The sequence below is a fragment of the Beta vulgaris genome, chromosome 4, assembly GCF_026745355.1.
Source record: "Beta vulgaris subsp. vulgaris cultivar EL10 chromosome 4, EL10.2, whole genome shotgun sequence".
NCBI lineage: Eukaryota > Viridiplantae > Streptophyta > Magnoliopsida > Caryophyllales > Amaranthaceae > Beta > Beta vulgaris.
Window position 1 is genome coordinate 3,268,832 of NC_079205.1, and position 14,890 is coordinate 3,283,721.

General features: G+C 38.2%; 1 protein-coding gene and 1 long non-coding RNA gene across 2 annotated transcripts; both read right to left on the minus strand.

Moving 5' to 3' along the window:
• Positions 1 to 5,027: 5,027 nt before the first annotated feature.
• On the minus strand, positions 5,028 to 7,866 carry LOC125496835 (uncharacterized). The gene is made up of 2 exons (XR_007273144.2): positions 7,525 to 7,866; positions 5,028 to 6,627 (listed from the first exon to the last, which is right to left on the minus strand). It is a non-coding gene; the product is annotated as an uncharacterized LOC125496835 (long non-coding RNA).
• Positions 7,867 to 12,186: 4,320 nt separating this feature from the next.
• LOC104888586 (uncharacterized) lies at positions 12,187 to 14,487 on the minus strand. The gene is made up of 2 exons (XM_010673608.2): positions 13,511 to 14,487; positions 12,187 to 12,817 (listed from the first exon to the last, which is right to left on the minus strand). The coding sequence occupies exons 1-2, from the start codon at positions 14,485 to 14,487 to the stop codon at positions 12,187 to 12,189; spliced, it is 1,608 nt and encodes a 535-aa protein (XP_010671910.2).
• Between the last annotated feature and the right edge of the window lie 403 nt (positions 14,488 to 14,890).

Genomic DNA, 14,890 nt, shown 5'->3' on the forward strand with positions numbered 1-14,890 from the left:
GAACTATTAAGTTTAATAAGAATGTTTATATATTAGCTACATTATTGAAAACATACAAACTATTCTTTACGTCTATTCGATCAAATTTTTTTTTGTATGATAAAAAAAGGCGTCTTTATTGTAATTGTAATTGTTGAGGCCATAATTTGTTCAAATAATGTTGTGAAGGATGCCTTGTTCAAATAATTTACAATAAGAATGCCTTGATTGTTATTGTAATTGTTGAGGCCATAATTTGTTCAAATAATGTTGTGAAGGATGTAATAAGGAGATGAGTTTGTAAGCAATGCGAAGATGGTTATGAGTAGTTGTGTTTATTGAGAATGAAGGTATTTATATAAGGGAATAAATGGAGGGAGTTGACCCTCAAAGATTAAATGTTGTAGGATTGAAGTAGTAAAAAGGGAGGTGGTGATGAGGGGTTGCGTTATATGGGTGTGATGCATGGACGACTATGGAGTGTGTTTGAATTCTGATTTGGGTTCTTTTGTTAACAAGGTAATAGTCTAATAATAGATGACCAAATGTGGAAGTTTATTTGTGTGTATCTTGAATTTTGGGGAAGAAATTAAGCTGCATGATTGAATAAGAAAGCCTCTAGTATAGTAGAGGAATACTTTTTTAAAAAATAAATAAGTAACGGGACCAAAATCTCAACGATATAGAAGGGTTTTTTTTTTGAAAGAATTGTCTCAGAAAAGATTGGATATTTGATATTTAGAAGTGATGTCAAAAGTCAATTATTATAAAGTTTTTTTTTGTGGTGAAGAAGCGATAACATTAGATTAAATAGTCATGACAAATAGCCTATTACAATCCGAGTCTAAAAGGTCCATACAATAATCAGGGGTATGGAAATCTGATGAATTACATTAAGATCATCTCCTCCGATCCACTCCTACATCTATGCGAAAATGCATCCGCGACTTGATTCTTTCCTTCTAACGAACAATAACCTCGTCTCTTGAAAATACCGCAGCAGCTCCCTGCAATCCATAACAATGTCACTATAAAAATCTTCATGTTCCAGATGAGTATTATTAATCATATCCACCGCTTGCTTGCAATCAGTGCGGATGACAAAGTGTGTATAATTTTCTTCACTTGCAACATGCAACCCCTGACAGATTGCTAACAACTCTGCTTGCGTTAGAAGCATATGACAAGCAATAAAACCCACTACACCATTGTCCTTGTTTGTCTCGAATAATACCTGCTATGCATATTTCGGTTTCAATGTCAACAAACGATGCGTCAATATTCACATGGACCCATAGGGGAGGGAAAAACTTTCGCACTCATGAGCATCGATAGATGTTGGAACATTAAAGTTTTGAGATGCACTGAATTCTTTAGCTAAGGGCACATCAGATTTTAGTAAGAGATGGGGAGGAGGAAAATGTTTTGCATAAAAAATAAGCTTATTCCTAGCTTTCCAAATCTCCAAACATAAATTAGGAAATAGGATCGACCATTGAATACCCTCGTAACTAGGGGGATATTAATGCAATATTTCAAACCACGTTATGTTTATAGGTTCCCAAAATCCCCGGAGGTCCACTAAATCCCCCACTTGGGATGTAATAACTATACAGTCCCACATCACATGAATGAAGCTCTCTTCACTAGCATTACGACAAGGGCACAAAGGAGATGGAATTATGTGTCATATATAGAGAAGGTTGGTAGGAATCCGATCCCACCATAGTATTAGCCACACAAAAAAGCGAAGTTTGGGGGAGGTGTTCATCTTCCAAATGCAATCCGCCCTATTCTAGAGGGTTTCATGTGTGTATATTTTGTAGGCTTGGGAAAGAGATTATAAAGTTTTATGTTCAATGCATATTGATGTGAAAGTAGTAAATGTATTTTCCTATACCATTGTTTATAAATTTCTAGATAATTATATTTTTCTCAAATTATGACTATTTCAAATTATGACTAATTTGTTTCTAGGTATAATTTGCGATTATTGCCACCCTTACAAGCCTCGCACAATAAATGATTAACAATAGATTAAATTTATTCTCACTCCCCTTTTAAAAAAAATTCTCACAATTACCTATATTTCAAAAATTATCTACACGATAGACAAAGTTTTTTCTTTATTTTCTCCTCTCTGTTCCAAACTTCCTATAAACTATTATTGAAATCCATACAACGATTAAAGAACCTACCTTAGGGCATGTTTGGCAAATCTAGCGGTTCTAGTAGCTGTTAGCGGTTGCAATAGCTATAGATGTTGGGGTAGCTGGTAGCTGCTAGCTGTCAGCGATCAACGATTAAATTAGTTGTTTAATTAGAAGTGTTTGGCAAAAATAGTTGTTGAAATTGTAAAAGACAATAAATGACATTTAATCTAATATGAAATGAACTACACCAATTTCATATGTTCGTTCAATAGTTAAATTCAAAATTTTATTTTTTAATAGGAGTTACACAAAAAGGAGTATACGACTTTTTAGCTGCTCAAAGAAATGTATAAATCTAAGAAAATATTCAACCCTCGAAAAATGTATATTACCAATTTTACTAAAATACTTGTAAAATATCTTATCTTTAAAATAAATATTTCAATTACTTCTCTGCTATTGATTGTAAAAATAAATATTGAATTGTCATAAAATAAAATAATTAAAGAATCAGTAAAAGGATAAAGAAATAAAAAGCATTATTAGTTAATAATTCTACCTTATGCTATTATATAGTGTTTATTTTCTAGACCGCTACCTGTAAATCTCATGATGTTACTTGTAGTAACATTCCACAACCGCTACTCATAATCTACTCCGACTGCTACCTGCTACCAGGGCCGTCTTGAAGATTTTGGGGTCCTGGTTCTATTATGAAAATTGGGCCCTAAATTATATAAATTTATAGAAAATATTCAACCACTACCTCACCAAACACTCATAATTTTCTTAAGTAGCGTTTTAATCGTGTCAAATCGCTAACCGCTACTTCAAACACTAGTGCCAAATAGGGCCTTAATCACCCGAAACACAAACAAATAGGATTTTTTGGTTAAAACACCCTTACGTTTGGTGATTTTTAAAACAATCCCCCTTTTGTTTTTCTTTATAAAATGAACCCCCAAACGTTTTATAAAAATTTTGGTTGCACCCCCAAAACCTAACTTCCGTCAAATCCAGACGTTTGTGGGGCCCTTTTTTCCATTTTCCCTCCTAAATGTTGCATGAAATGCCATTTGTATCCTTGGTAATAAAACCCTTCAACTAACCTCTTCATCTCTCTCATTCAATTCCTTCATTTCTGATTTCATCTCTCTCACTTGCTTCAATCATAAATTCAGCATCTCTTTCTTGTCATCATCTACACCTTTTCATCTTTTCTTTCAGTCTCTCTCATCCAACACTCTCTCTCTCATCATCATGGAAACTGGTGCATTTTGCCTTTCTGATGCTCCTGATTTTTTGTTCAACACCACCAAATCTTCCACCTTTGGCTTAGTGTCTTGAATCTTTGCAATTTCACTCTTTAAAAACGTTACTTCATGTGTCAACAACCTCTTCTCCAGCACCAATTCATTAATGACCAACTTCTGCTACTCCTCCTAATTCTTGTCAACCCATCCAAAGAATCCACACCCTTCTCTTGGTATGAACATTTGAGAATTTGCAGGCATAGAGACTCCTCCCAGGATTGTCATGCATCCACGACCTCAAAATCTTAGCAGGAATTCGACAATTGCATTTGGTTGCCATAACCCTAATTGAACAATTAACCTAAATTAAAATAAGCAAATAAACCCTAAAATCGCAAAATTACCCAAAATTTAATGCTTAGAAATGAATGTAACACTTATTTGATTTGAAGGATGTCAGGAATTGTCAATTGAGAGTGGAATTGCAATTTTCCGTTCGAAATTTTGGATTAGCAGCTTCACTTTGGGGGTGTCGGAAAATGACCGTTGTGAGAGAGGGAATATCCTGATTTGGGGATGAAGTGGTTGTTATATAATAGCATAGGTGGTCCCCACAAACGTCTGGATTTGACGGAAGTTAGGTTTTGGGGGTGCAACCAAAATTTTTGTAAAACGTTTGGGGGTTCATTTCAAAAGAAAAAACAAAAGGGGGATTGTTTTAAAAATGACCAAACATAAGGGTGTTTTAACCAAAAAATCCAAACAAATATTATTGCAACAAAATTTATGTACTTCTACTAATCAAAGAATAGCACGAAGTTGACCTACCTTTCCACATGATGACAGTTTCACCCTTTGAGTAATTAACTGGAGATAGTCAATGAGTTTATTACGTTAGTGTATCTTAGATTCTTAGGTTCCTACTGTCTTCACTGATCAGCTAGCCATGATTCATTTCTGGCAATACGATCGAGTGTACAACGAACATGCTTGCCAGGGATTGACTTTTTTTTTTTTTTTTTTTTGGTGAACAAGGAGCAATATATAAAAGAGTGTTAATAATCAGTTACAAACCATAGTATCATAGTTCATACAATAACTAGGGGATGGGGAAAACATCCTAGCACTACAACAAACAGCTTCAAGGAGGGCAATAAAAATTGCCTTCTTTGATACAAAATTTGCCTTCATAGGTTACGAGGGCAATTTTAAAATTGCCCTTCTGTTGCCCTTGTAGCCCCGTTGTATTAGGTTTCAAGGGCAAATCACATATTTTTGCCCTCTTTGATCCAATAAAAAAGGGCAAAAATTTTTGTCTTCTTTGCTTCATCAACCAAGGCGAATAAAGTTGCCCTCTATGATCATCAGAAAGGGCAATAATTTTGCCCTCTTTGCTCAAAAACAAGGAAGACAAACACAATTGTCTTATTTGGTCTGCAACAAGCAGGGCAAAAATAAGATATTTCCCTCTTTGTACTTTGTCAAGCAGGGCAAGAATAAGATATTGCCCTCTTTGTACTTTGTCAAGAAAGGCAATCATGAAGTATTGCCCTGCTAGTCATCATCTAAAAACCATTATACATCGAAGATCAATCTAATATAAGTTAGAGATAAACCTTGTACATTCTACATAACACCATGGTAATACCAAGGGAAAAAATATTACTATACTGATTTATTAAAATTTTAACAAAATCCTCAACAGTTATGGTAGCCTCCTACTATACTTATTTACAAAATTTTTAACAAAATTATATTCACATAATGTTTACTTGAGATCTATCCACAAACAATATTAATATATGCTCATTGCCCATCACAATCTCCAGCTCTTGCCTCCCAACAACTTCAGGTTCTGCCATAGGTTATTCTTCCTTCATAATCTAATAAAACAAATATTTTCAAAGAAAATTAGAAAGACAACACATCAAATAAGTATAAGCAGTTAAGCACCACATTCACAAGCATCATTGGCCATTTATTCTCGAATGGTTTATCACAATCTTGAGCATATCTTACACATCTCAAGGATCAAAAACACCCAACAATAAACAAACACTACCCATGAAACTTGAAGTGAGTGTGCTTATACAAACGAAAAGCCACCAAATTAAAATAAATCCAGAGAGCTACAAAAGCCACAACAATGGAACAGACATATCAAGAACCATATAAACTAGCAGCTGATCATTACTTCTTCTACTAGTCACTGACATATTCCAGAATTTTGTTGTGGACGCCCTATCTTATTTTCACAAATTGTAGAAAGAGATGGGTGTATACACGAGGTAATTTTATTGTTTTGCATTTCCAAACCATTGAATGGCCTTCGAAACCCTAATCAATTTCAAAGTTCTAAATCTTGATATTATCAAACAAAAGGAACTCAAGTAATTTAATCAAAGTTTCAGAACTTTACCCAAGTCAAACTATCTGTAACTAATCAACTCACTTGAATATTATCATAGCTAGTTACTCTAGCATAAATATAAACATCAAATATTTCTATTTAAAGAAAGAGCACAGATTAAAATGTAAAGAAATTACGTTAGGATTAAGCTCTGTCATATTCCTAAATTCTTTTTTTGGCGCCATGATCCCCTGCATCAGTCAGCTCACCTTCTTAATGTAATGTCCAAATTTAGAAAAAGTTGAACAAGCAACTACCAAGTTATGCTACTCTAACATTTGTTCCATAAAACAATGTCATTATCAAAATCAATAAAAACACTTAACACTGACGTCTGATGAGCTCCCATACCAACAAATAGACAAGATATTCATCGGATCATGAACATAAATGTGCCGTAGATAAACTGATTCTTTCTTGCTTAACATTTATACTTTTAACTTGTTATACTTGGTCTTTGGGAAAATATAGCATTTAGAGGTCAGTTCTAACTGATAACTTCTAGTATATCACAGTAATTCCCAAACCAAGCATAATATACAGCTTTTACATGATAACAAATTCACATTATAGTGGAGAAGGGAAAAGAGAAGCTGTCAGTTTATAAACTTTAGGTGGAAATCTCTATTCCGCGTATGAGTCACTGTCAGTCGGTCCTTCTTAAACTGAACTGAAGTAGAAAAATGACAAAGAAAACAAGAGATGACTTTGAGAGCTTACTGTTGCAAAAGTTTACTCTATTGCAAAGCCTCATAACTCAGAAAAAAGAACAGCTGAAAAAACTTATCTATATGCATCATTCTGCTGAAATTGAAGTGTAATATTTTGGTTGCTGCAAAATGTAAACCAATAAGATTTCAGGTAAAGTGTCATAGATATGATTTGAACTTACCAACTCAAAATAATCCTAGCAGCATGAACTAGATTGAACAACATTGCATATATTACTTGGCAAATATTATACAATACTATGTACAACATCAATTGAACTACTTTAGTTTAACACAACAAGTCCACAACCACACTTGAACTATTCTTTAAGTCATATATATATAATTAACTCAATTGTTAACAAAACTCGCTCAATCGAATTCGACAATCGAATAGTCATAATTTCATAAACTTTATTAACATCAGTTTTTCAATCACAATTCAAATGAAAAACTAAACAAAAAGAAAAGTTAACAGATAAAATTACCTAAAATTGAAGAAAATATGGAGCGCTTGAAGAAAAACTTGGAGATTAAAGGAATGAAAATGCAGCGAAATTGAAGAAAAACTTGGAGATTGAATAGTCGAGATTGCAGCAAATCAAATCGGAGATTAATCGATTGAGATGGATGATGCGAAATGGAGATTTTTGCTAAAATTGGTGGAGATTATACAGTAGAATGAGTTTTTTTAGGGTTTACCAAAATTGGCAACAGACAATTCATGAAAAAATAATAACAAACGCATAGAATCAATCGCAAGAATAATCACATCAAGATATCAAAAATCGCGAGAGATTAAATATCGCAAAAATCAACAAAAGATCATCAACAAGTTTCATATAAGGAAAAAAAAAATTCAGATCTCACTAACCAGATTATCATAAGCTAGAAAATCGTCATTTCAGATCTCTCGAATTCAACAGATTATTGAGAAAAAAATTCAAGTGACCGAACTCAAAATAAACTGAGAAATTGTAAAAACAAAAAAAGAAAGAATTGAAGATAGAGAATCAAACCTCAGCAACAAGATAATCAACAACAGGGGATCGAGAGATGATGTTCGATTGAAGATTTTTGCCAAAATCACTGGAGATCAGATTAGGTGAGAAGATAATGAGTAGAATGAGTTTTTTAGGGTTTGCGGGAAATATAGATTGAATTTGGGGTTTGCGGGAAATCGAACAGAATGTTTAAAAAAAATTATTCATACTCTGTTTTAATCCTTCTTTGTTCTTACTTTTTTTCCCTTGACTATAAGAAGGCAAAGCTATATAATTGTTATTTCAAGTTCAAAGAGGGCAAAACTTGAAATTGTTATTTTAGATTAATATTAAAGAGGGCAAAACTTGAAATTGTTGTTTTAGTTATATGTTCATATCAAAGAGGGCAAAACTTGAAATTGTTATTTTAGGTTAATATTAAAGAGGGCAAAACTTGAAATTGTTGTTTTAGGTTAATATCAAAGAGGGCAAAATTGAAAATCGTCTTCTTAGTTGATATCAAACAAGGCAAATTTGGAATTGTTCTCTTAAGTGATATCAAAGAGGGCAAAACAATGTAATTGTCTTTTTAGTTAATATCAAAAAGGGGGAAATATTTTTGTCTTTTTTGATACTATTAAATAAGGCAATCAACTAATTGCCCTATTTGATTCAAATAAATTGCCCTCTTTACTTGCATTTCTTGTAGTGTAGTTACATTACATCCTAAAACGGAGCTCCTAGCTAGCTGCCTTAGCCATTTCATCGGCACCCTTGTTCCTATTCCTTGCATGAAACTAAATCTTCAGGTTCGGCATCATGGTCCACCACTTTCTACATAAGAAAACAATATTGGAATACCTGTCAGACATCTCGCTGTTATGAAGTAGCTCCACTGCTAACCTGCAATCTGAAAATAATATAGTACAGGCTATCGATCTCTGATATAGAATCTGGAGGCCCTCATAAATCCCAAATAACTCAGCTGAGAGCACATCTTGTGCATAGCATTTCCTCTGGAATGCCAAAGTCCAGCTCCCCTGAGTATCAGTAATCACCCCCCCCAAGCCCGAAGGTATAAAAGGACTAACAAATGAAGCATCTACCTGCATGGAAGAACAAAGATTTGGGTGGGTACCCCCCGAATGGTTTACAGATGTAGAAATTGATTTATTAAGATTTGGCATGGCTAATATGTACTTCCGCGCATTGACAAGGGCTTTGGATACTATCGTGGTGGGTCCCGCAGCTGTAGCTGCCCTAAAGATTCGCTCATTTCGATCTTTCCAAATTTCATGACAAATATAGGGGAAGAGTATGGCCCACTCCACGCCCTTAAAACGGATAGTGGACTCTAAATTTAACTGCAACCAAGGACGAAAAGGCATGGACGGTAAGGATAAGGCTGGAGTGCTAAGCCAAAGGGCCTTCGACTCGCTACACATTCTAATCACATGTTGGGAATCTTCCGGAGAGGAGAGGCATCTAAGGCATGTTGGGGATTGGATAATTTTCCTAATTGTGAGAAGTGTCCTGTGTGGCAGCCTATCATGCCACAGGAGCCATAAGAAGATCTTTAATTTAGGTTCCGTTTGGGCTTTCCAAACCCAGGAGATGTCACTGATGGGTTCAGTACGTGGAAGTTGGGCTTTGTACGCTAAAGCAAGGGAGAACCCCTGATGGGTGACAAAGGATGGAATCAGTAAGTCATTTCGGTTGATGGACAGAATGGGTATACTCTGAATACGATCTAAGAGTTCAACAGGAAGGAGGATAGACACCCTTGATACATCCCAGCCCCCCTCAATCTTAACATCCGCTAATACTATCTGATCTTCCCCTTCCTTTAAAGGCCCCTCAATGTGTTTTCTCAATGGTCCTATCCCCAGCCAGTCATCCAACCAGAACCTAATGGTTTTGCCATTCCCTATATTCCAGATACAATTGTTATTAAGCAGGTCCCACCCTTTCCCAATCAGTCTCCACACATGCGATCCATTGGTGAATTTTGTAGCATGGTTTCTATGGATGTATTTTGATTTGATGCATTCTTGGGCTAGATTAGAAGGTCCCTGAGACATTTTCCATCCTAACTTTACCATAAAAGCTAGGTTCATTTTACCCTGATCCCTGATTCCAAGCCCCCCATGATCCTTTGGGAGGCAGGTAGTCTCTCGGTTTATCAGATGGAGTTTTTTCCTTTGGTCCTCCTCCCCCCACAGAAAATTATTACAAATTTGGTTTAGGTCCTTTCGGGTTTGTGATGGGAGCTCAGTGGCTTGCATATAGTAAGCCGGGATGGTGGAAAGAGTTGACTGGATATGACAAAGTCTCCCTGCTCTAGATAGATAACTAGTTTTCCATTTGGCTAACCTAGCTCTTACCTTCTCCACAATGAATTGAACCTGGCCTCTATTTGGTCGTTTATGAGATATTGGGAGTCCCAGATATAGGCCCAAATCTTGGCTTTCTTTCACATTAAGAGTGTCCTGGAGGAGGCTGCGTAGATTCTCAGGTGTGTTTGGGGAGAAGGTTAGTTTGCTCTTCCCTTCATTAATCTTTTGGCCCGATATCGTGCAGAAGTGATCCAGTATGTTCCTAACCGTAAAGGCCGTGGTTTCATCCACTCTACCAAAAAGTAAGAGATCATCTGCAAACATGAGATGGGACACTGGTACCTTACTTCTACCCACCCCAAACGGAGTCCACTGGTTATTATGACACGCTTTGTGTATCAATTGGGATAGAGCTTCAAGGCAAATATTTAATAAGTATGGCGACATTGGGTCTCCTTGTCTAAGGCCCCTCGAATGCAGGAATGTTTCAGATTTCCGACCATTTATCAACACCGATGAGGAGGCTTTGGATACACAATCCATAATTAGTTCGATCGAGTCATCATCTAGATTATGGTACTGAAGGCATTCCCTTACAAAGCTCCATTCAACACGATCGTATGCCTTTTCCAGGTCAATCTTAAGTGCAAACCATCCCCATTTCCCTCTCTTCTTGCTCATGGAGTGAAGCACCTCAGATGCCACTACTAGGTTAATCTCAGGCCCCCGCCCCTTTATGAAACTGTTCTGGTTAGGTGATATCCATTCAGGGATTAGAGGTTTGAGCCTTAGTACCAGAATTTTGGTGAGGAGTTTATAAAGTGTGTTACATAAGCTAATTGGTCTAAATTGCTTAACTGTTTTCCGGGAATCTTGTTTTGGAATGAGGCAAATTAAAGCATGGCATAGATTTTCCGGGATGCTTCTAGCTTTGAACCAAGCTTGAACATTCCTACCCACCTCCTCCCCAGTTAAGTGCCAAGTCTTTTGAAAGAAAATAGGATGGAACCCATCTGGTCCCGGGGCTTTTAGGGGTTGCATACTAAAAAGAGCTTGTTTGATCTCAAGCATCGAGGGTTCCCCTACAATGTTTATAGCATCAGGGTGTTCGGGGTTATCCTTTCGTTCACTCCACCCATGTTCAGTGGTGTAAAGGTTCTTATAAAAGTTTTGAATTAGGGCTTTAACTCCCTCTGGATCACTAACCTCATTTCCTACATCATCCCGAAGACACAGAATACGTGAAGAATTCCTCCTAATTAGGACACTCCTATGAAAATAACTCGTATTTCTATCCCCCTCTCCGATTTTTTGTAGCCTACTCTTAGACATCCACAGGGCCTCCTCTTGATTAAGGGTGTTTATCAACTCATTTTGGAGTGTCAATTCTAATTCCTGATGAAAATGAGAGTTCGGGTTATTTTGAAGGAAAGCTTGGGTGCCTTTCAACCGAGACAAGATTCGATTTTTCTTCCTATAGACATTTCCAAAGACATTCCTATTCCAATCTGTAAGGGCTCCTTGCAATGTCTCCAGGCCCCGGTGAATTTCATACTCGCCTCTAGGCCATGCCTCTTGTACTACCCCCATAAATCCCTCATCAAGAATCCACATAGGTTCGAATCTAAATGGTTTTGGCTGACACATGTCCTGGGAGTGATCAAAACGAAGTAAAATGGGGCAATGATCGGAAGTAATGCGCGGAAGGTGCCAAATATTTGAATTAGGAAATAAATTAAACCATTCGGGATTTACCCACCCTCTATCAAGCCTTTCATAAATAGGATTCTGCTTTCTATTATTAGTCCAAGTAAATTTCGGGCCGTTGAACCCTAAATCTACCAAGTTACAAGCATTCATGGTGGAATTATAAATATCCATCCTCCTACGTTTAGCCTTTCGGCCTCCAAGTTTCTCCGACGGGTTACAAATTTCATTAAAGTCACTCAATACAAGCCAAGGGTGATTCAGGTTAGTAGCAAAATTTTTTAAATCATTCCATAAATCTAATCTCTTATTAAATCTAGGGCTAGCATAAATAGATGAAAGAACAAAGATAGCTTTAGTGTCACGTACCTCAACCACGCCATAAACTCCTTGAGGGCTCTCCCCTATCACTTGAAAATCCACCACCGTGGACTTCCACATGACAAGGATGCCCCCTACAAACCCAAGCGGCTCGACCAAAGGCCATGAGTCCATCCCCAATCCTCGAACTATTCCCCCGGTTTTTTCCCTGCTGACCCAAGTTTCCACCAAAACGATCATTGCCGGATTATGCTGAGACATAAGGAGTCTAAGGTTGGGTTTGAAAGACGGGCGCCCAATGCCCCGTGCGTTCCAAAATAGGATAGTCATTCCCTTAGGTAAGTTCGATTTCCCCAAGAGCATACGTAGTAGCTCCTCGTTTTCTGCTGCCCAAGGATCGAACTCGGCCCCTGTCTCCGGTGATGTCCACTGTCGGGAGTGGGGCCACAGAGTAGCTTCGGCCATGCGTGGGTTTCTTGGCCCGTTTTCCTCGGCCCAGCTCACCGTGAGACCCATTTGTTTTAATGGGGGTTGCAACCGTGCGCATAGGAGTGCATTGGTGTTGCTTTTCCCTTGGAGCCTCGTCGGAAGTGATTTTACCATCATCACCGTCCTCACAACCGGAAATATAGGAGTGGGGTCTATCCAAGGACCAAGGTTTTGCAGGAGATTTCTTTCTTCTGTTTCGGCTCCTACCTCTTTCATGAGCAACCACTTGATGAAGATTTTCAAGAGAGGAGGGAGATGTGATGCATCCTGAACTTGCGGTATGTGTGCCGGGAGAAGTTGACCGTCTTCGTACATTATGAGATGCTTGAACATTTCCGGCTGTGACCGTGGGTTCCACATTAATGCCTTGACCTCTTGAAGGCTGAGATTGGAGAAGAATTCCGTCGGTTCCATTAAATTTTCCGGCAGGAAGTATTCCACGTAGCCCGGGTTGAGGTCCGGCATCACCGGCCTCGCTGGCCGGGAGAACATCAGGGTGGATACTTCTGTCACAAACTGAAGTCGTGGAGGTGATCGAGGGGATCGAGGTGATAGGGGGGGTGGTGGGGATGAGCTTCCCGCAAAACATATCTCCTCCTGGGCATCCATTAACAGGGGAGAATTTTTGTGGAGTGTTTTTAATTTTGTTTGGAGTAGCAGGGGTGAGTGAAGTGTTTAAAATGTTGGGTGGGGAGGATATAGGTGAAGGTGACATGATGGGTTGAGTTTTTAGGGTGGCTATGGATTGTACGTTGCATGGGGAGGATATCAAGTTTACAGAGGTGATGGGGAGACTTTGGAGATTTTTTTTACTTATCCCAAAAAGAGGGGATACCAGGTCTGAAGAGTTGGGATCCTCAGAATCTTCTAATTCCCCTAAGATGTCAAACTTATTTTTAGTTTGTTCCATCCCAGGGAGCATACTTTTTGCATCATTTTGGCAACTTGGCCCACCTTTCTGAATTTCCTTTTCTTTTTCTTTTTCTTTTCCTTTTTCTTTTTCTTTTTCTTTTCTTTTTCCTCCTTTTTCTTCCACCTTTCCTTTTCCTTCTATGTAGCCTCCTGTCAATCCGTCGGTGGTAGTCGCCAGTTTCTTTGGCGTCCACCGGGTCTGGTTTTTGCCGGCAACATGCTTTTGGGGTGGTTTTTTCCGGTGTATGGTGACCCACCCTGAGTTCATTGGGTGGGTTCCATTATTTCCGTCCATCTCTTTACCGGTGATGTCCCCTGCTTTGTGCTCTGATAGCGGTGCCAGTGCACAATGACGGCGGTTGTGACCCACCTTCCTACAAATTTCACAAACCCATGGTCCCTCCACACAAGCTATCTCCTGCCTTAAGCCTCCCAACCAGGCCCATTGGGGCACTGTTTTATCCTCCTTCATCAAAACGCAAATGGCCGCGTATCGTCTCCTTACACCATCTAACGAATTGGAATCGATTTTCAGAGTTTCTCCCAACGTATTTCCAATCTTTTCCAATGTTTGTTTATGGAATAACTCCATAGGGAGTTCCGGCAACTGCACCCAAACAGGGTAGTGTTTGGTCTTGGCGGTCGAGGGCTTGAAGCCTGGTGTCCATGGTTGAACCCATACAAGGGAGCCTAAAATAAACCAAGGCCCCCCTGACAGAATTTTTGATTCTTCAACATTTGAGAAACATTTAATGCTGTAGAAACCCTTACCAAGGGATAATAAATTCAAGTGTCCCTTCCAATTCCATAGCTTTGATATCTCCTTCGTAAGGAAATCCTGTGAAAACGACCTTCCTAAGACTTTAAAAATTATGGCTGATTCCCAAGGTTGGGATAGCTTAGCATATTCATCCTCTGAAATTGGAACAAAAATCTCCTCCCCTTCTTTAAGATCATTCCGGGCAGTGGCAAATGGTAGCAAAGGAAGGGGGAGGGGAATAGGTTCATTGATAACTGACTCATCTGTAGAAAGAGCGAGCTTGAACGATAATGGCGGAGGATCCAGGTCCGGGGGTTTTGCTGGCGACTTCGGGGATGGGCTGATGGCAGCTTCAGGTTCCGCTTGGGTTGGATGTCGGAGCTGGCATGGAGGTTGGAGACTTTGTGCCGTGAGGGCGGTGGGAAGAGACTGGGGGTTTTTGGGAGGATTTTCTCTCTCCTCTTTCTCTCTCATGTTTTTTTGTAGCTCCTTAGGGATTGACTTTAGGGTGATGTTTCTATAAGCCTGTAACAGTAAGTAATAGAACTTTAACCAATTAATCATGTGTTCAAAAGTCAACCCTTTGTTTAAAAATTGAAGCTTTATCATATGGACTTCCAAACCAATTCAAGCTATTAACCCTAAAAGTGTTAGCTTTCGATGGAAGAAATGATTTTTTTAGACATTGATAATTTACATTAAGTTTCTTTAAGGATACTAGTATATCTCTATTATATAAGTGAAGGTGGAAGTATGGCGTCTCCGAGTTAAATGACTACTCCCTCCGTTTCATTTTAATGATTATACTTTATATTTTACATTATTCACAATTTCGCTTTGACCATCATTTCTGATTTATACACAGATGAAAATGTAG